The 21,211-nt window shown below is 39.8% G+C and overlaps 4 protein-coding genes and 1 non-coding gene across 5 annotated transcripts in view; 2 read left to right on the top strand and 3 right to left on the bottom strand.

Moving 5' to 3' along the window:
- The window catches only part of clcn3 (chloride channel 3), a 31,344-nt gene extending 27,178 nt beyond the window's left edge, over positions 1 to 4,166 (bottom strand). Inside the window, exon 1 of the mRNA XM_070929539.1 lies at positions 4,108 to 4,166. The gene's annotated coding sequence lies outside the window, so the exon portion shown is untranslated. The remainder of the gene's footprint in view (positions 1 to 4,107) is intronic.
- Positions 4,167 to 5,475: 1,309 nt separating this feature from the next.
- On the bottom strand, positions 5,476 to 8,225 carry nit1 (nitrilase 1). Its single transcript, XM_070930058.1, has 6 exons — positions 8,067 to 8,225; positions 7,481 to 7,714; positions 6,909 to 7,012; positions 6,627 to 6,763; positions 6,342 to 6,467; positions 5,476 to 6,216 (listed from the first exon to the last, which is right to left on the bottom strand). Exons 1-6 carry the CDS (start codon positions 8,153 to 8,155, stop codon positions 5,950 to 5,952), a joined length of 957 nt encoding a protein of 318 aa, XP_070786159.1. The 5' UTR covers positions 8,156 to 8,225; the 3' UTR covers positions 5,476 to 5,949.
- An 841-nt stretch (positions 8,226 to 9,066) lies between these two features.
- pfdn2 (prefoldin subunit 2) lies at positions 9,067 to 12,208 on the top strand. The gene is made up of 4 exons (XM_070929844.1): positions 9,067 to 9,157; positions 10,297 to 10,385; positions 10,495 to 10,618; positions 10,822 to 12,208. The coding sequence occupies exons 1-4, from the start codon at positions 9,077 to 9,079 to the stop codon at positions 11,008 to 11,010; spliced, it is 483 nt and encodes a 160-aa protein (XP_070785945.1). The 5' UTR covers positions 9,067 to 9,076; the 3' UTR covers positions 11,011 to 12,208.
- A 410-nt stretch (positions 12,209 to 12,618) lies between these two features.
- Positions 12,619 to 12,700, bottom strand: trnas-gcu (transfer RNA serine (anticodon GCU)). Its single transcript has one exon. It is a non-coding gene; the product is annotated as a tRNA-Ser (tRNA).
- A 554-nt stretch (positions 12,701 to 13,254) lies between these two features.
- b4gat1 (beta-1,4-glucuronyltransferase 1) lies at positions 13,255 to 14,971 on the top strand. Its single transcript, XM_070930268.1, has 2 exons — positions 13,255 to 14,358; positions 14,780 to 14,971. The coding sequence occupies exons 1-2, from the start codon at positions 13,255 to 13,257 to the stop codon at positions 14,969 to 14,971; spliced, it is 1,296 nt and encodes a 431-aa protein (XP_070786369.1).
- The last annotated feature ends 6,240 nt before the right edge of the window (positions 14,972 to 21,211 follow it).

The following is a 21,211-nucleotide window of genomic DNA, read 5'->3' as shown; positions in this document are numbered from 1 at the left end:
CAAACCCTATAATGTGAGGCAAAGAGGAAAGAGAAACTTTCCCTGCGCCAACAGTCTCTCTGATTCACCATGAGACAGGACTTTCCTTTGAGCTATATCAAATCAGTGGGGCCAGGAAATTCAATTCAGCTTGTTTGCAGAGTCAATGTCGAGCTCGTGATATGTTTTGCTCTTTGACCTTAGTTACTCTGCAGAATCGTCACAGTTTGGTCCCGAGCAAGCAAACCTCTTTTTTGACTATTTTTGTTAAGCATTTGTGGCAGTTCTGAGATTTAAAGAATAACACACGCTGATTCATGTAGCATTGAAATGAGCGTGAGAGTATAAAACAAATGTTAAGAGGTGAGCAATTATCTTTTCAGACACAGTTCTGATATCAAATGAGCTGCTGAGCCTCTTAACGGCGGTCTGCTTTAATTAGACTTGTCATCTTTCCTCCTGTGTCTCTCTGCAGGTGACATTTGACAGCTATAATTATGACAGTCTGCTGTATACTTGTTCATGTTTCCCCTCGTTCTTTGCAACGATAATCAAAACAGTAATTATGCCAGGGAGACTAGAGTGTGTTGATTATTGAGAAGCAACGAGTCAGGTTTCATTTCGCCGTTTGAGAATAAGATAAGGAGAAGGAGGAGTGTGTGTGTGTGTGTGTGTGTGTGTGTGTGTGTGTGTGTGTGTGTGTGTGTGTGTGTGTGTGTGTGTGTGTGTGAGGCGGTCGATAACAGCAGCGAGGGAACAAAATGTTGTAGGGTCTGCTGATGTTACCCAACTAGTTGAGGAGCGAAGGGCCTTATCTTCCTGCGGCTGGTCACTATGGAGGTGTTGCCCAGGCGACTGTTGCTGGGATGTGAGTCAGCGTTTTGCCCTCCGTCTAACCGACGGGCTCACACCTCCTCCATAGACAGGGCCACAATAAGTTGACACACATCCTTCAAAGAAAAAAGGCAGCAGGCCGTCGATATATGGATCGCTTTGTAGCAAAACATCCACCGTACAGCAGCTCCAACACAACAGGGAGCTTTCACCTCAACAACATGGAGCCAATCACAGGACAACGACAAAGACTGTAACACTGACGCTGACTAACTGCTGAACCTATGCAGATGCAGTGATGGAGGAAAATAACACACGCACTTATAGGAAAATACGCAGATGCCACAAATAAAACGGAGAACTCTCTCTTCACACTTAATGTCAGATACTAAAGTTTTAATTACAGCTTTCAGTGAATTGATCTTTTTATCTTTTCATTAAATCATTTAGTCTATTAGATAACAAAATTTTAAATTCAAATGTCCAGAGCCCAGAGTGACTTCTTAAAATTATTTATTTTATCTTGATAATGTTGATAATCATTCATCAATAATACTACATACTGGACTACTAGCCTATTTTTTCCTTAATAACCACATTTAAGGGACTTATGTAAAAACTTAACTTCCAAAATCCCGTGTCAGTCAGACTCTGGACAACTGATCATTCTGGATCATTATCAAATAAAAATACAGAGCTGGTTTTAGATCAGCTTGCTTGTCTCTGTGTCTTCAGACAAAACTTTGCAAACAAAGTATTACAAGACTTCAAGATTAATCAATTTATCACAAAAGCTAAAAGCTTAATTACCAGTGAAATTATTGCATGAATCCACATCATGTAAATTACAATATCAGTCAATAATATGATGCTGAAGACAGACACAATTTCTACTTTTACAAAATGAATGCTGAAAGATGAATAATACATATCTCATCTGGCCTGCAGCGAAAGTCAAAGAGAAGCAGCCATTCAAAGATATCATTCAGTGTGTGTGTGTGTGTTATCAATGAGGCTTTGTCAGCTATCAATTTCATCCAGCCTACGCGAGTCTGAGAATAGTATTACTTGGGAGACAGCTGTGGATGCATCCTAGAATTTAAAAGAAGGAGTCTTATTCAAATCTACCAGACTAGTGAATAATATCCAATTTCCAACAGAAATCTCATTCTGGAGATGTAAAGTCCCAGCTGATGTTTTCATCCGAGACATATAAGGAAGTGAAAGTCAAGATTTAGCAAGATTCAAAAACATCTGACCTTCTACTTTCAGATGAACAACGTAACAAGAAAACTGTAGGTGATCTTACAGACAGGGCCATATGTGATACGAGTGGAGGGAAATAAACACTTCAATGAGACGTCACGACTGTCTGGCTGTGAATGAAACTCTAAGGTCATGCTTAACAGAATGAAGACAAACACTCCAGACAGACATAACACAATCAGGAGCGCTGATTAAACCAACAGCAATAGCAAATCAAATAAGGAGCGTTGCAGTGCCTTTGGTCACAGACTCGGACAAGAGGACAGCCGGCTAATCATAAATAATAAATATACGACTGAATACCTGAAGAGTGAAAAGGTGACAGCAGGGAAACATTAACTTGAGCTTATGTTTAACATTAACACGTTATATTTTTGACAATGCTGTCTGCTAGTGCTGAAATTATTAGCCAATCAACAAAAAATTAACATACATACACAAGCAAAAATTACAAACATTTGCCGGTTCCAGCTTCTAAAATTAAGTATTTGCTTCCTTTCTCTGGTTTATATATTATGAATTGAATATCTTAGGAGTTTTATTAATCAATGATGAAAACAGTCATTTGCTGCAGCTCTACTGTCTACATCAATCGTCATATATGTGTAGAGCCGGAAAAAAATAATCAGTTAATGTCAACAGACTACATGATGATGGGAAGTCATTAACAGACCTAAGCCAAAGTAACTTAATAACTATATGTAGTTTTATTAAATACAACAAAAAGTCAATATCTGAAAAATATTAGGGCTTTTATTATTGATTAATCTTATAAGTATTTTGCAGGTCTGGGGATGGGCATTGCTAATTTGCTTAGGTTATAAATGCTCTAGTATATGGCTGTGGTTCATGCTATATACTTGTCCTTCTACAAATAAATTCTCATTTAATCGATTCATCATCTGGTCTATAAAATGTTTGAAAATGGTGAAAAACACCCATTACAATTTATGGATTTTATATTAGTTGACATTTACCCAAGAAAAGGTCCAGAACCAGGAGATATTCAGGTTACTACCATAGCAGACTAAGAAAACCAGCAAATATTCACCTTTAAGAGACTGTAACCAGTTTATTTTTGCCTCAAAGATGACTTTAATCAATTTTCAAATTAAGTCATTATTAATTTTCTGTTATCAACTAATTATACCAGCCTCTATAGTAAATGTCAACGCACTATATGATAATGGACAGCCATTTTGTGTCAGTTTCAGCTGGTATTCATAAGTTTATTAAAACTCAGCCTGGGGAAAACATATTAACTATGTGTAGTGTTGTTTTACTCAATCAAACCTCAATATTACAAAAAATACCACTGTAAATATGAATGTTTTATCCAGCCCAACTTCTTACACTGCTTTGACAATAAGTTACACTGCTTTGACATCAAGTTACACCCTGTACATTTAGTTATAGGTTGTGCTGATTAAATTAGGAAAAAACTTGTTTTTAAGAGGATGAATTTGTAGGCAAAAGGACACGTAGCCTTCACAAGCACAATGACTGATTTGATTTTCAGTGCTAATGTTAAAGAGCAACCATGACACAGCCAGCATGGCAATGAAGTCTCACAGTCAGTCCTTTCCAGCAGTTAGCCATGCATGCACTAACGTTACATCTGCATTACATGGTGAAAATGTCCAGAAAAAAGGCACATAAAGAGGGGACTCTTTGCGTGCAGCCGTTTGGTGGATGGTGCAGCTTCAGTTACCCTTTGCTGGAGTCCACCAAAGCGTCAAATAAACCACAAAATACATTCAGACGTGTACAAAAGCTACCGAATTTCTATTGAGTCCACATAAACTGCACGGCTTCGACAAGCTAGCCTCCAAGCTAGCTAGGAAACAAGCTAGCACCTGTTCGGCTGCGAGAAGGATGTGAAATCAACCTGTGTGAGCTCTCTAAATTTGGCAGCGATAGGAGGATGGATGTATGGCCTCGGATGTTTTAACACACACATATATCTATCCTCTAACCCACACTAAGCTAAACGTTATAACCGTTAATATAAGAAGGAGGGTCACGTACCTTCCTGATGCCTCAAATCCAGCTCGGACACGACGATTCATCCTTTTCCTGAGTTGAAACGAGGATATTTTTTTATTTCCTACACGAGTGGATTTGACATTCTCCTCATCATGATGGTGTTTTCTTTTTTCAGTCCCATTCCTGTGTCAGTGACGTTCACTTCCTGTTTCACATCCCAGCAGCAGCAGCGGCAGCGGCGGCTCCCACCCGCAGTCCCTGTGATAGTAAAGCAGGCAGGAGAAGAGAATCTGATCAATAATAATCAATAATTCATCCAGTCACTGCGATCAAACTCGCTGGGATGAAACATAACGGAGTCACGAAGTAGAAATGACAACCTGTGCTACTGCATGGTCCTGTGTAGCGTGGAAACAAGTGGTTGATTAATTGATTAGTTGAACATTTTTGATAATCGATTAATTCATTTATCAATCGAGAAATGCAGAACAGTGGTTACAGCTTCTCAGATGTGACAAGTATAATATTGTAAACTGAATATTTTGGGTCTTGGACTGTTGGATGCCAGTGGTGGAAAGTAACTAAGTACATTTACTCAAGTATTGTACTTAAGTACCATTTTGAGGTATTTCTTTTTTTATGGTACTTTATACTTCTACTCCACTACAACTCAGAGGCAAATATTTAAAGAAATTTAAATATTTATATTTAAATAGACTTTACAGACTTAGATTATTAATACAAAATATAGATCAACTAATAAATTATGATGTATTATTATAAGTTAAGCTACCCAGCAGTATACAAAGACATTACAATTAGCCCCACCTTTGCCAGTCGCAACATTAAACATCACTAATTATAAAAAATATAATATATATGATTCTGAAATGGGCCATTCTGCATAATGATCACTTTTATTTTGGGTGTATTTAGATGCTAATACGTTTACTTTTTGAATGCAGGACTTTTACTTGTAGCAGAGTATTTCTACACTGTGATAGTTCCTTAAGTAAAAGAGTACTTAAGTACCAACCTCAAACTGAAACCTTCTCTTTCAGATGTCAGAGTATGGATAAATGTGTTTTATATTGTAGGTGTTCATAATTTACTTTAAATTATTTTTTACCTAATATTGTCCTTCTATTACTTAATAAAAAAATCTAGGTCTGATTGTAAAATGTGTGATTTTAGGCAACATAGAGAGATGACTTGACTTGTTTCTGGGCCCCAGTGAAGAGATTAAACATTTCTTCATTTTCATTCATCATCTGATATCATCATTCTGCACCTCAGAGGCAGCGATGTGTTACCGTAAAGCAAGAGAAGGAAAGTGAACTGTTTATTTGTACTGGAAACAAGTGAAGACAACGTTTTTCAGATGCTTGAGTGTATAATCCTTCAGCACAACAGTATTTAATCACAGAAAAATTACAGTTGAATTTGTACATATTCATCCAGAACCACAGATCAATACATATCAGTAATTTAACTAGAGCATGCATGTCTTACTGTAAGCTTTTGCCATTTGCTCCTGTTTCTTATATTGTTTCGACCCAAGAGCACCATCTATTGACCAGTACTGGTAATATCATTTATAGACTCATTTGGCCTGAGCCGATCTTCTTTTATCGGAACAGACAAAATGGAATAGACAAGTCAACTAATGTTTCTATTGTCCAATCCTGCTGTTTCTGATCAAACAACATTATTTCTCTTTTGATCTTTCTGTAATCAAACAACTTGAAGTGCTCACGATGGAGTGTGACAGACACTTAAACAACCTGTAAGCTATTACCAAAAGACAACATCCTGTTTAGATTGTTGTCTGTATTCAGACTCTATTCAGCCTGTCCTTTGAGTGACACAGACTTTCTCTTGTAGTCAAGTCTTCTCCAGACTGTGATAGAAACCAGTGTCTCTGCGGTGCTGTTGAACTGGCATGTTCGTCCTGGTTCTGCTGACCTTCCCCAGGTCGATCTCCACCAGGACCATGCCTGGCCTCTCCCCTCCGCAGTCGCCCAGCATCTCACCCCAGGGGTCCACCGCCAGGGCGTGGCCGTACGACGAGCGCTTCTCATGGTGCTGGCCGACCTGCGCCGCCGCCAGGACGAAACACTGGGTCTCAATTGCCCGCGCACGGAGTAACACCTGGGAATAAATAAGGAACATTTTTAAGTTTGTGTTTGCTTGGTTTTATATCTTACAGTTATCCTTTCATGACTAGCCTGAGTAATCAAACAAGCAGACTGTTGTCTTATCATGACTCATCCCACCTCCCAGTGAGCAGCTCCTGTTGCTACAGTGAAGGCTGATGGGTATGTCAGAATCTCAGCTCCGTGCCTTTGCAGAGCCTGGGACAACTCGGGGAATCTCAGATCATAGCAGATGCCCAAGCCAACCTGTGGTAACGATATAAACATGGTCAAAACAAACACACATTTTGCCTTTTTGTTTCTCTAAATCAAAAACAAATCTCCTACTGTATCTTACACAACGAGAATTCATGTGCATTTACAGATATACTTGGTGATGATGATGATTATCTCATAAAATGACACCTTGCCGATGGGAGTTTGGACTGGAGAGACGAGGGAGGGTCCAGGGATGGTAAAGGCACTTTCTTTAAGGGATACGCCTTTTTCTGGCAGTTCTACATCAAACAAATGGGACTTCCTGTAGACTGAAATGATGTCACCTGTGGGTGTAATGACAATGTGTGAGTATATATGTGTGGAAAACATCGACTATGGGTCTTAAAAAGCATTTAATAACTCTTTTAATGAAAGTGTTTCTGTGTGTACAAGACAGAATGTAAAGAGAGACTGTTCAAAGGAAAATACCTTTATCATTAATTATGATGTGACTGTTGTAGATTCGTCTGTCAGACTCCCAGTCATGTCCTCGTTCATGAAATCCTCCAAGAGACAGCCACACTTCCAACTTCCTGGAAGAAGAAGAGGTTAAAATACCCGTAGAAATCCTAAACAAGTGCCAATTATTCATATCTGCCTCACATGAGACAATAGTTACTGGATTTAACTTAATAAAGTATAGAGTATAAAAGCCGGAGCAGTCATCCTGTAAAAGTAGCTGCCAGCTGATAGATTCAGGGCTTAACCAACCAATCTTACACACATATTTACACTATGTCACAATAAACTTAGTGAACCCAGGTTGGTTCCCTAGCTCTTATTACTACGGCACACAAGGTCTCCTTCTTTTACTCGGTCATAGGCTTTTTTTTAATCTCATGTACAAACAGAGCCAGGATGTGTGCAAGATCTTCCAGCAGTACACTTTCCTGCCAGTGTGGGAAGGCAGAGTTAAAAGCACCAAAACACATAAAACAAAGCCAAAAAGTGGAACCTATGTCAATGTTTCTTGGAAAAGAAATAAAAAACAGTTTGTCTACCTGGCCAGCTGAGTGTATTTAGAGATTGTGTCTCCTGTCAGGCTCTCACACAGTGACAGCGTCTCCTCTCGACTGGACCCAATGTAGTCGAAGCCCTCAGGCAGGAAGACCATGCCGGCCCCTCGCTCCTTGGCTTCCTCTACCAGCTGCTTACAGGCAGAGAAGTTGGCATCTTTGTCCGGGGTGGCTGTCACCTGACACACTGCAGCCACTGGGTGAGGTGAAGTCGACATCCTGCACGGAGAAGAGGTTGTTATTATATCCAGCGCACAGAAGCTGAATGCCAGGCAAAGACCAACCATGGTTGTGGATCATTAACTGAACTAGTTATTCTGTTACATATTACTAGGATATGAAAACATTCAAATAGATCTCATTTAAATGCAATATCTGAAATAAAAACTCTATCCAACAAGTCAGTCTCTATTTTCAGTTCAAGTCTTCATGCTCTGAGTCATTTATGTTTGAAGATATCAACTTTACTGTCCAAAATCATTTCAATAACACAATCCAAATGTAGTCTTTATCATAGGCTAGCTGTCAGGTATCAAAACAATGTATTCACTTGTCTGAATAGTAAACATACCTGTTTTGCAGGCTGATCTGTCGTCTCCAAGCTGAGAGAGAGGCCAAATACTTTGCAGATGTTCCCAAAATGCACCTGGCTGTGAACATTGGTCCGAGTGACCCAGACAACGCGTCACCTTCCCTGTTTAGTCCACTTAGGCCAGTTTGTAGTACAGCAGAAGGATCTGCCGGACTTCTTTCTTCTTCTCTGATGTTTATCAGAAGGTAGAAACCAGTATTGAGGCACAGCACCTCCACCTGCTGGAGAGTATTTGTCTTTGCCTGTCAATGTGTATTGACAGAGTGTTGAGTGAGACTGACTTTTATTAACAAAATATATACATATATAGTAACAAAGAAAAAAAGTAACAAGACACTAAGGGTTCATATCAAATAGTGAAATTAATACATAAATTAAAGCAAAATGTTCAGCCGTTCATATGATTATCTTGAACAATATGCATTAAGAGTACAATAACAATTTAAACGTAGGTTTTCTGTGATAAAATCTACTTTTATTGATATAGATTTGCCAAAATGACAAAACATATCATAAAAACCAGCACATTTGTATGTAGTCGTGGAAAATGAACGTGTTATATATTCTGTTTTTCACCAGAGAGAGGTGCTGATTCAGCTCAGTCAGTGGTCATTTTGGAGACTGCAGTTTGTGGTGCTGCTGAATATGGTGAATATTGTTTCTATAATACATTTTCTAAATTGTGATGTATCTATTGGCTGCAAATGCTTTGTCAACTGAGCTTGGAAGAACTGGCAGGTTACTATGAACAATCAGGTCAAAACATGACGTTCATAATTATCAAAATGGCTGTCAATTTGTTTGTCTTTGCGTAAAATATTCCATACAGAATTAAGAATATGTGCTGTCATTTAAGTTTTTCTTTAAGGAAAACAACAACAACAACAAAAAACCATCCTTCCAAACTGGACTGCATTTCCACACAGGCACTCATGTGAACCAGCTCTACACATCGGGCCTGAGGTCCTTCTCAGCAACACCCTTCCAAGATGGCAGCCAACAGTAGCAGCACGGGTAGCAAATCCAGCAGCAGCGCCGGTGGAAAACAGTCCGGCCCGTCAGCCGAACAGGTACCCTCACCTCCACCTCAGGCTGCTTTAGTCGGTACACTCATCGTCCTTGTTACTCAGTAGTGTCAGGTGTAGCTAAAGCCGCAAACTGGCTCCCAGCTAGCCGAGGCTAACGTTAGCTTCCCCATCGCCATTATCCGGGTATCGTTCTGCTTTCTCACCACAAAACGTTACAACAGAGTGAAGCCATAAATATTATTTGCGTTTATGAAGAGTTTGTCACTGGCTTGGGCGTCTAAACAAACAGTTTAATAAGGTTTAGGTACATTAAATTAGCATACTCGTCCAATGGAATGGTGTGCTATGATGAATAGGTCTTGCCCACTTTAAGACACTAGGAGAAGCTATTTTTGTCACTGAAGACCACCCAACCCTATTTCACTAACGTCAAGGTACACTAAATCTCAAAGGTTTTCAGATCCTAATCTTAAGTAAAAGTAGTAGCACCACTATGTAGTTAAACAATTCTGTATTCAAAATGTTACTTTTGAATAACTACAGACTTATCAGTAAAATATACTCTTAAGTTATCTAAGTTTTCTTTTATTAGTCTGCCGATTATTTTATTGATTAATCAATTAAATGTCAGAAAATACTGAAAATGGCCATCACAGTTTCCTACAGTAATGCGAACATATTACATTTATAGTGACATAAAGTAGAGGAAAAGTATTCCATCCTGATGAAATACTCAAGAAATGTAAAAGTATCTCAAAATAGTACTTTGTTTAAAGGAACTCAGTCAGTGCAAAATCTAAATTTGTAACCCCATCTGACAGTGCAGAGTTAATTAGTCTGATCAACAGCCAAAAATCCAAAGTACTTGATTTATAAACATACACAATGAAGAGCAAGCGCTTCAGTTTTTGTGAAGTTGTAAAAATCACGTGTTTTACATATCAGAATTAGAATCAGAAATACTTTATTGATCCCCAGGGGGAAATTTTACAGTAGTGGTGCTCCCATTCAAGATTAGAAAGCAGCATAAATTTAGAAATAAAAGTATGTACAAAATATAAAAATATACACATTTACAATATTTAAGTGAAAAGTAAGAGTTAAAAATATATTTAAGAATTGGTAATATATGTATTAATATATATGACACAAGTATTTGTTCCTGTATTGTTGCGTGACAGGTGGTGGCAACATTTCAGAGGATGCGTCAGGAGCAGCGCAGCATGGCTTCTAAAGCTGCAGAGTTGGAGATGGAGATCAACGAGCACAGGTCTGTAGCAGTTAGTAACCAGACCAGAAAATGGACCAGCTTAGTGGATCTTTTAAGTGTCTAGATGGGGTCATGTTTTGGTTTTTAACATTACTTTTTTTTCATCCAGCTTAGTAATTGACACCCTGAAGGATGTGGACCCTTCGAGGAAATGCTTTCGTCTAGTAGGAGGAGTGTTGGCGGAGCGGACGGTAAAAGAAGTGCTACCAGCCTTGGAAACCAACAAAGAACAGGTGATTGATGAGAAAAGAAAATGTATTAGTACATTATTTTAAAATGTCACTGGTGAAATGTATTAGCAAACCTGAAAACAGAACAATAAATATAAAATGTAATTTTAACATAATTTAAAACAAGTCAGAAGACAACTTCAGGCACAAATCTAAAATGTCATTTAGTGGAAAAGGTCTCACTCTCTTCCCTCCCCCCCCTACAGATATCCAAAATAATCGAGTCCATCAACACGCAGATGCAGTCGAAAGGAAGGGAGCTCACAGAGTACAGGGAACGCTACAACATCCGGTTGATGGGAGAAGGTGAAGGAGAGGCACAAGGCCAGTCGGCATCTTCCAGGGACAGCGAAGGAGGCGGGTCTAAAAGCGGAGCTGGGGTTTTAGTGTCGTAGTAATAATGGAGGGTGACAGTAGGGCCTTGTGATTTCTGCAGTACTGAAAATATAGTTATCACGAAATCTTGGTTTTCATTTTTCACAGGATAAGTTTGGTTTTGAGATTGATGAAATTTCTGATGAAACTAATGCACTTGATATTGACGTACTTTGACACAAACAGTACACATAGTGCTGTGCTTATGTATGTGAATGCTAGTGCGTGTAAAAAGTTAAGGGTGTTAGTCTTACATTTGCCTTTCAGTGAAGCTGACTTCTTTTTAGTTTCTGAAATATTATGGCTTAAATTAAACGATTAAATTCCAGCCCTGAGTACTTGTTTTTAGTCTTTAGTCATTTACACATGAGCAAGTAAATATTTTACTGTCTCAGATTACAGAAAATATGTTTTCCCATGTAAAAGATAATTGCCAAAGTGCTAGGTTAAAATTTAAAAGTTAAAAAATATTTTTAGATGCCTAGAAAATACAAGACTGTTACATAAAAACTAGATCACAGTGCATGTTTAAGTAAGCACTCTTTGGACAAACAACTTAAAAACAAGGAAATTAAAAGCTGATTTCATAGGGCCCTGAAGTAGGTCGAGCTTTGCAAACAGTCACCCTTGACAAGGCAGTACAGGTCCTTTTGACAACGTGTTATGAGCATGAACAAGAGATTATACTGTAAACATGTCACTGAAGATCAAAATTAATGTGTCAGCTTTGTTCACCCTCCCTCTGTGAAACATTTTATTCACGCTGTCTTCACACATAAACCATGCACACAAAGGCTGCTGGTTTGTACTCATAACGCTGATGTGAGGTCAGTTTGTGTTTGGTGGTTATATGACGTGACCAGTGAGTGATAAGAAGTCAGTACTACCACCACAACTTAATAATAAAGCCCTGTCATTGAAAACTGAATAAAACTTTGTCGTATTCTTTCTGATCTGTAGAACATGCTTGAGCTTGGAGTCGTTCAATTAGTTTGTCAACAGTCTGAACTGAGGACATGCCACCTAGGGCCTGATGTGTGCTGTTCAAACTGTTCATGTAGTTGTAAGGACAAAACTGTTTTTGTTGATGGTCAAGAATTAAAGAATGTCACAATTATGCTTTTTTGTGTGGTGTCTTAAATCCTTGTTAATGGATGGCACAAAGCCTTTATCGCATACTGTTAACACCATCACCTCTGTGGATAAATATTCTCATACGGCCACAGCCTTTGCTTAGTCTACACACAACTTTGCCTTACATTATTAGGCATAATTCACATTCATGGTTTCCTAGGGGAATGAGGCCATCCGTCCTGAAGATTGCTATTAAAATAGATTTGTTACCTCTATTTTTGTCCTGTGCTGTTATTGTTTGCAGAGTCTTAAATCTATATCTAAGATTAAAAAAAAAAACTTGGATATAAAAAGATGTACGCTGTTATTCTACCTCATGTATGTCTATATAGAGGGGAAGACTCTGGTGGTCCACAGGCATGCAAATATGGTATTTACCTAGTAAAATTAGTAAATAATAATCAGCAAGTCAATATTCTGATAAAGTCTATGGCTATATAAGGAAAAGCGAAAATACTAGACCCGTGATCTTTGGTTTTAAAAATAAAAACTATCGACGAGGATGGGATTCGAACCCACGCGTGCAGAGCACAATGGATTAGCAGTCCATCGCCTTAACCACTCGGCCACCTCGTCTTATGGACTCCTCTACGTCACCAAGTACTTCCTTATAGAATAAAATACCTGTATACACGCTTTGTTTACCTTAAGTCACCCTCGCTCTCACGAAACCTGATGAAGTAATAGAAATAGCCCTTTGTTCTCACCCGTGACCGTTACCACCAGCTATGCTAACAGCTAGCCAGATAGCAGTGCTCCAGTGGCGCCTTTACTCCTGACATTACGGTTATTACGTGTCGACATGCGCCGCTGTCGCAGCAGCAGCAACAGCGCAGGATGGTAACAACTACGTTATATTTTGATGGAAACCTGGAAACCGGATTAGTTTCGTCGCGTTATTCGTGCTGTCGAGAGTCGTATGAACATCTGGGGCAGCGTTGCCACCAACCAGCGAAATATGCCATCAAGTATTCGTTGCATTTCCAGCCGCTGCAGTGTTAGCATCGTGATAGCAATGTAGGTAATGTTAGCTGGGACAGAAATAGCCAGCCCTCAAGGAAACGGCAGCCTGCTCCGGTGTTTGGACCTGCTTTGTGTACAGTAATTGGCCAGTTTGCAGTTTCTCTGGAATGCATCTCTCCAAGAAATGTTCCGCCTTCAAAGTGGTGCTGAGTGCTCTGCTGATAGTGGCGCTCCTGCAGCTCATATACCTGTCCTTCCTATCCAAGTTTCACGGTAAGCAGCAGCGGTACCGATACTCTGAGCTCTTTGGAGGCTCTGGGGCCAAGAAAAATGGGCACCCCGAGAAAAACTCGAGGAAGGAGCGTCTGAGGTACTCGCTGTCTACTGGTGGGATCTTTGACAACAGTGGTCAGTACCGGGTGTACAAGAACTTGATCAAAAGTGATTTCACCACAAATCAGAAACCAGGATCCGACCCCGGCTCCAGTGTCCTGGCTTTAGCTACTCACACCACCATCAACAATCTGTATCATCTGGAATCTCTTCTGGAAAGGTGGCATAACCCTCTCTCTGTGGCCATATTCGCACATGGGCAAGATGTCAAGTTTGCCACAGCTCTGGTCTATGCACTCAGCTTCTTCTGCCCTCAGATTCAGTCCCTGGTGGACTTCCACTTGGTCTGCCTCTCAGGAGAGATGGCCAGTTTCCCTGAGCAGGACCGTGAGCATTTTGCAGGGCTTGAGGACTGTCCCTCCGTGTTCTCCAGACTGGAGACCCACAGGGATAAATACAAGAACTATGCCATCAGTGGGAACATCTCCTACCCCAACAACCTTCTTCGTAATGTTGCCCGAGGTGGCACGGAGTCCTCCTACATCCTGGTCATTGACATCGACATGATGCCAAACGCTGACCTGCACCAGCAGTTCCTGGCCATGATCATGAAGCGTGAGGCAGCGAGTGATGAGGTATTTGTCTTACCTGCCTTTGAGATCCGCCACGCTAGGAAGATGCCTGCCACCAAGTCAGAGTTGGTCCAGCTCTACCAGGTAGGCGAGGTCCGGCCGTTTTATGAAGAGCTGTGTCCTCGCTGTCAAGCCCCCACCAACTACTCACAGTGGGTGAACAAACACGTCAGAGACACTGGCACCCTGGAAGTTGCCTACACCCTCACTTGGGTGGACCCCTGGGAGCCTTTCTACATCGGGCCCCGCACTGTGCCCCTCTATGATGAGAACTTCAAGCAGTATGGATTCAATCGAATCAGCCAGGTTTGTAAAATGTGAACATTTATATGTGAAAGTTCATTCTTGACCTTGGAAATCCTAGTTTGATCAAAACAAAACCTAACTCTGGTCCTCATATTAGCTGATGAAGAAAAGGCCTGTGCACTGTCAGCACTAAGACTATTAAAAAAGGTGGTGGTTTACTATCAATAAAGAGTTATGAACCAACAGATATTCACACTTGAAAAGCTGCAACCATTGCATTTTTGGTATTTTTGCTTTAAGGGGACGCTATGCTAATTCTACACATAAAGGTCACTTTACTTGGCACGAGAAGTACCACTCAGCCTGAAAGAAAACTGTCTTCTGTGGTTCTGTGTTGTCTATCATCTACCGTTCACCTCTCCTCTCATCAATTCCCACTTCCATGTCCGCCTTCTCATCCCATCTTTCCGTCTCCCTCCAGACCTGCGAGCTCCATGTGGCCGGATACAGGTTCTCGGTGCTGAGCTCAGCCTTCGTGGTGCACCGGGGCTTCAAGATCCAGGGGGAGTTCCACGCCAGGAAGGAAGAGGAAAACAAGCGCAACCGGGTTCTGTTTCGCAGCTTCAAAGAGGGCCTGAAAACCAAATACCCATCCTCCAACCGGCGATGCTGAAACAAGATGAGGACTGATGAAATGATGGACATACATTTTTCTTATTTTAACCAGATTTAGCTTCCAGTCAGGCTCTTCCTGCCCAAAACATCCTAGTTTTCTTGTGATGATGGCACAGTAGGAGTTTATTCTAATAAGACCCTTTGACAATGAGCAGCAGGGAAATGTTCTCTGGGGATTTCTGAGACCATCCTTCTAGTTGGGACTGAAAGGAAGAAATGATCATTCAAGGAAAACTGGCTAGCGACTCATGAGATGACTGTCTTTTGAGTCAAAATGCAAATCTTAAACCTAAATGGCATTTGATCAACATCAACGTTAAAGCATATGAGGTACGTTTTCTATTTTAAAACATTTTTGAGCTTCTCCACTTACAGAAATAGACACACAAAAAATGTGAGTCTCTACATATCCACTCGGAGAGATATCCTAAGAAACAAAAGTCCTCATTTCACTGTGTGTAACATGAAGTTTAAGGTTCTGATCAAAGATTACTTTGTTCCTCAAAGTCCAACTCAAAATCACGTGTAGTCATCCCTTTCTGCAGTCAAAAGTAATGTATAGTGAATAGCTTTTTATTATCAAAAGGAAGAAAGAAAGAAGAAAGAAAGATGGAACTGTGACTTTAAAGCTTTATGCAACTACAGTTTAAAATGAAAAGATATTATTGGCTGTATGAAAACAAGGAGTCTGTCTACGTAGAGGACTAGCAGCCTTCTGACTGGCTACTGCAAAGATGGAGGGCATGATCATGAAACCAAAATATATGGAATATAAATGTCTCTTTTCTCAAAGGAGAACACAGGACACGTGATTTACAGGGTAGACATGTACTGTATGATGTAGCAGAAAAACACCCTAACAACCCTAACCCATTTTTGTCAGGTATTTTCAGCTATTCAACAGCAATGAAGCAAAACAAAATGGTAATTCAGTCTTATCATCAGATTCACTGCAAACCCAGTTTTTCCACAAATGTTATCTTTTCAGTTCTTTTGAACATTGTGCCAATCTAAGATCCAACCACCAGATGGCAGCAGGCACTCTGGCATTCAGTGCAGTGTTGCAGTATATCTCGCAGCCTGAAGTGTGTGTGTGTGTGTGTGTGTGTGTGTGTGTGTGTTGGAAACACTACAGCAGAACACAGGGATTACACAACACCAGTGTTGTTTGCTGCTCAGGAGGATGTCTGCGCCACAATTGTCAGCACGTCAGAAATTCCCAGCACCCTGCGAGCGCTCGTTCTTGCTGCAAACTGTCTGAAGAGATTACTAACAAGTCAGGAGGACAACAACGCACTTGGAAACTTTACATAGAACACTGTACGACACTAAAATTTTGCCAAGACTGTGGAAAACTACTGTATTATAACACTAAGGATCTGACGCTGGTAGTCTGTTATATTAACTAGAGTTGGGGAAGTAGAGTATATGACGGGGTCAGTGGGCTGCAGGTAGATAGATAAAATACTGCACAATCAAACTGTAAACCACAAACAAAAGCAGCCTGTGTTCTCAAAAGGATTACTGTGGAAATGTTTATTTCAGCACCACTAGAAAATAGCAAATAATTGATCTTACACACTATTCTGTAACCTACTGGTACATACAGTATTAAACCTTGACTACCACTCTTCTCGTATCTGTTTAGTGAAAATGCATATAAACATTATATGTACTGCAAAGTATGCATATACAAAATATGTTTTAAGTGTTAAGTTGTCATGTAATTGTTGATTTTGGAGAGATTTAAATATTATTTCCTTCCTCACTTGTCGTGTTTATAATATATTTATTGTGAAAATGTTTTCCTTTAACCGGACTTGGTTGAACCATTTTCTTTTTTTTTTGTGACGAGCCCAAGCAGGAAAACTGTAGCACGAAATTGTGATTGGTGCAAAAAAATGATGTTAAGTATGGAACATTTTTGTTTTAGAACCACTATAAAATTACTTTTATTCAGTATTTTTGGAGAGAAATCAATACCAAATGACCTTGTGTGGTGACATAGTATGGTGCTTTATTTCTCGTGTCTTTTCTTTACTTGAAAAAAAGATTTTCTTTGTATTTCTTTTTTTCTTTTTGTGTTCACATAACATAATGCCTGAATTGTATTGTTGGGATTTCTATTAAACCAACTGGATGACTTTTATTTGACCCATAACTGTCACTCATTGTACTTATACAAGATACAGTCAGTTGGAACAACTACTGAACATCCTTAGTCATCAGAAAGCTCTTTGGAGCACTTGGAAATGCACAAATCCAATCAATTAACTTCACCAGAGGGATTTGTAAAGACAAGTAATGTCAACGGTGTTTCTCGAAGTATCACTTAAATAGGAGGTGAAGAAGCTGAGGGCACGACAAGCCCAACACATCCCAAACAAACATAATTTAGCTTTGAGGTTTGAGTTTAAATTGTATCTGAAGTTATGTAAGAATCTGTAGATTTTGTAGATACTCCTACAAGATATCAGTAGGAGTATCATTCACCAAGTACTTGACACAGTTGACATTAACCTGTGGTGTAACGTGGCTTAGGATGGGGGGTTTAAAGGCATCCCCGCACCAATAGCATGTGATGGGTAATTACAGGGCGAGTCGGCCAGCATCCAATTAACAGCTCCTATTTAGTAATTAAGATCTGTTTTAAAGTGGACTTGAAGGGGTTTTCAGTAAGGTTCCTGTTTGATGTGGACTTCAGTAATAGCGACCAAACAGCTGCAGCTGGTGCAGTAACCAGCTAATATTTCTAAATATGAATGTTTTTCATTATATCCTATTAAACATCATTAATATCTGTTTGCGTAGCTGTAAAGTTGCCCAAGTGTCGATCGGTGAGCCGGCCATCTGGTGGTGAAGTAAAGCACGTGTGACATTCGGCACTTGACCAGTGTCTGAGGCACTGCAGCATTTTGTGGCTAAGCCTGCATTACCGGGCTCAATTATGAACCAGGCACGCAAGAGCTCGTAAGCACGCAACTCCATACTTTAGATCTGCTTTCATTGGGCACACCTAACCATCATCCACCTCATCAAATATCTGGCACTTTTGCTTTCTGGTCAAGTTACCTCCCTCTTCAACGACTTCAAGGTTCATATAAAAATACATAAATAGAATAGAAATACCACTTAAAGTAGATATTTTCCAGCAATATACATCTCCTTAAATAAGCTGTTGGTATTCGTCCTGACAAGAAAACTACTACTCTACGAAGACGTCATGTTTCGTCTCCCCATGGTGTTCATGTTCTTCTCCCTGTCTCCCCCTGTCCTGGGTGTTAATAATGTGGCAGAAGGTGCAGAAATGCTAGGAGGGGGGTGGCTTGAGTGGATCAGGAGAGGCAGGTTTGGTGAGGTAAAGTGGGGTTTACATCGACAGCTTTGGGGAGTGGAGGCTTATCTGGGTCAGAGAGCTTTACGACATAAGCAATTAGGGCTGCCCTCTCTTGTGTACGCTAGCAGGAGGGAGGCCTCCCGCCATTTAGATTAGCCGCCCTGCTAAGGCCAGGAGAGCTCTGCAGCTTCTGGATGGTGGAGAGAACCAGCTGGAGGGCGAGATGAGCAGGCAGTGGGGGGTTCCTAGAGAGAGACAGGGGGGAGGAAAGGGTGAGGGCAACGAGAACAAGGGGTCAAAATACAGACGTTGACCACATACAGGCCCTTCGGGGTCAGTGAATGGGTGAGAAATGAAGGAGTCAATGACCCATACTGATGAAAGGAATTTGCAAAATGAAGTTTGAGTACAAATGAATAGGTTGTTTGTCCACTGTAGCATGTTTAACAGCAGATTGAAGAGAAAAGGACTATAGAGGATGTTTATGCCACTCAGCTTAGCATCAGTGATTTCTTCTAATGAGCCACTTGACTGGAAGGATTTGCAAGTGATTAGGCTGAATGCTTTAGAGAAATGGTCGAAGTGATCTTTACATTTACTGAATAAATAGATTTGTAAACTGAAGTGTCTCAAAGGGGGTTTAGAATATATCAGAATACTGACATAGAAAAAGACTACAATTACATAAATCTCTTGCGATATGTCGCCCCAAAAATAAAAATATAAGTGAGTGGGCATGGAGGAATATTAATTTACACAATAATACATCGTTAAAACATGTTACTGCTCCTCCTTAAACTTTCCTGATGAGGTAAAGCACACATGCACAAATTGCTCATTTTGCCCAAAACCCAAACATATTACGATATTACAATTTATAATGATAAAAGCAGCAAACAGTCCCATTTAAGAAGAATGAAACAGTTGGTTGGTTGTTTGATATGTTTGCTTGATGTATGACTTAATTGATTGATTAAATTGTTGTCATATGAACAAAATTGCATAAAGTATGAGAACTGTAACTCCTTGTCTTATTCAAATTGTGTGGGTTGAAGTCCCAGTTAAGTACTGCAAGTTTCATTATCGATGAATTAGCCCATTATTAATTGCCTGCTCTAAAAATGTCCCAAAATACTAAAGAAAATGCCTTTCACAATTTCCCAGAGCCTGGTTTGACATCCTCAAATGTCTTGTTTTGTCCAACCAAAAGTAATAAAACCCTTTAAGGTTGAATTTATAATGATATAAAACAGAGAGAAGCAGTAAATCCTCACATTTTTAGAAGCTGGAACCACAGGATGTTTTTCATTTTAACTTGAAAAATTACTCACTCACCCTCACTAGTCTACAACGCCCTCTTATAGGAAGACACTCCACTTTGCTCCATCTTGCTTCTCTTCCTCATACATGTGATGTGTGTGATGTTACGTGTTAATTACATGCAGGTGTGTCAGCTGGGAACAGTCTTTCCTGGCGAGACGATCACAACAACAGATTGTAACCACACGCTGAGCACGTCTCTCTCTGAGATGCAGCCATCCGTTTCACTTAAACAAGTGAAGGCTTAACTGCCATCAATGCCAGCTTTGGGAGAAGTTTACCTGTCTGCTTACTGAAAAAAAGCCTCTCAAGCAAAGGGCACGCATATCACTCTGCCTCTAAACCTGGTGTTCTTGGACGCCCAGGCTGCCTGCACTTTAAATGTATCCCGCTAAAGCCAGACTATCCGTGCTGGAGGACAGAAGTAATGAGGCGTGACACTGCCCGGGGGAAAGAAAAGGAGGCCTAACAAATATAGGTAATCCTTCTCACCAAGCTAACGCCTCTTAGCCTCCCACCCCTTCTGTCACAAGAACCCAGCGGGAAAAGACACAATAGACATATAGACAGAAATACACACACACGTGAGTAATCATTAAAAGTCATCATTCTTACATATAAGTTATGTCAACAATATACTGTATGCACACAAACACCACAAAGTGAAGCACTAAAACATATGTCAGCTGTCGTGGCAACAGTGAGTTAATTCTGCATCGATCGATGCCCTAATACAAGGCTCATTTATTACAGTTATTCAGTAACAGATGATGGAGGCAATGATATCATTACTACAGTGTTTACACAACACAAACTCATTGTGTGCCAACAATGTCTCAAAGATTACCTGACGGATTTCAGTGACATCATGCCTTAAAGTAAAGAGAGTAAATCAAATATGGGTTTTCCTTACTCCCTACACTAATTTAAAAAATCTGTCAAAAGTGGCACTAAAGATCCAAGTAACCTGACTTTACTTTACAAGATGCAACTGTTTTGTTATCAGCAAACCTGGCTGACCACATATAGCAGCTGTAATACAGGAGATTAAGAGGGATTTCAATTTTAGTTGAGCTGTTGGACTTTGAACAAAATCAATATAAGCTAGTAGTGAGGGTGACTGTATTTGTTTTCACTAGTTTTTTGTGAATTTGATATAACCTCGTTGCAGGTGCATCTAAAACTCGACCTGTGTCCTACTTCCATGTATGTTTTCTAGGCTGGAAAAGCAACAAAATCTTGTATTCTCAAAAGAGTCAGTATGCATGCTAATAGTTGATTTTATTTACATACTTGTGTGAGTGAGTGTGTTAAAGAAATCCATATGGTTTGCAATTTATTGGAGTCTTATCACTTCCTGTTAGTACAAAAAATACAAAACGTTTATTGAAATATTGCACATTAACTGTAAAAGCAGTATACTATGAAAATGAGTATATAGTTCTTGTCTGCAAAAATGCTTCATTAACATTAGACAACCTAAATTCTACACAAAACTGCTTTGCTTGTTCAATATAGCTTTGCTTATATATATATATATATATATATATATATATATATATATATATACCAGCATACTTG

Source organism: Enoplosus armatus, chromosome 23 (genome assembly GCF_043641665.1).
Source record: "Enoplosus armatus isolate fEnoArm2 chromosome 23, fEnoArm2.hap1, whole genome shotgun sequence".
In the NCBI taxonomy this organism is placed as follows: Eukaryota; Metazoa; Chordata; class Actinopteri; order Centrarchiformes; family Enoplosidae; genus Enoplosus; species Enoplosus armatus.
The sequence above is the reverse complement of the archived record's forward strand: the minus strand, read 5'-3'. Positions and strand labels throughout refer to the sequence as shown.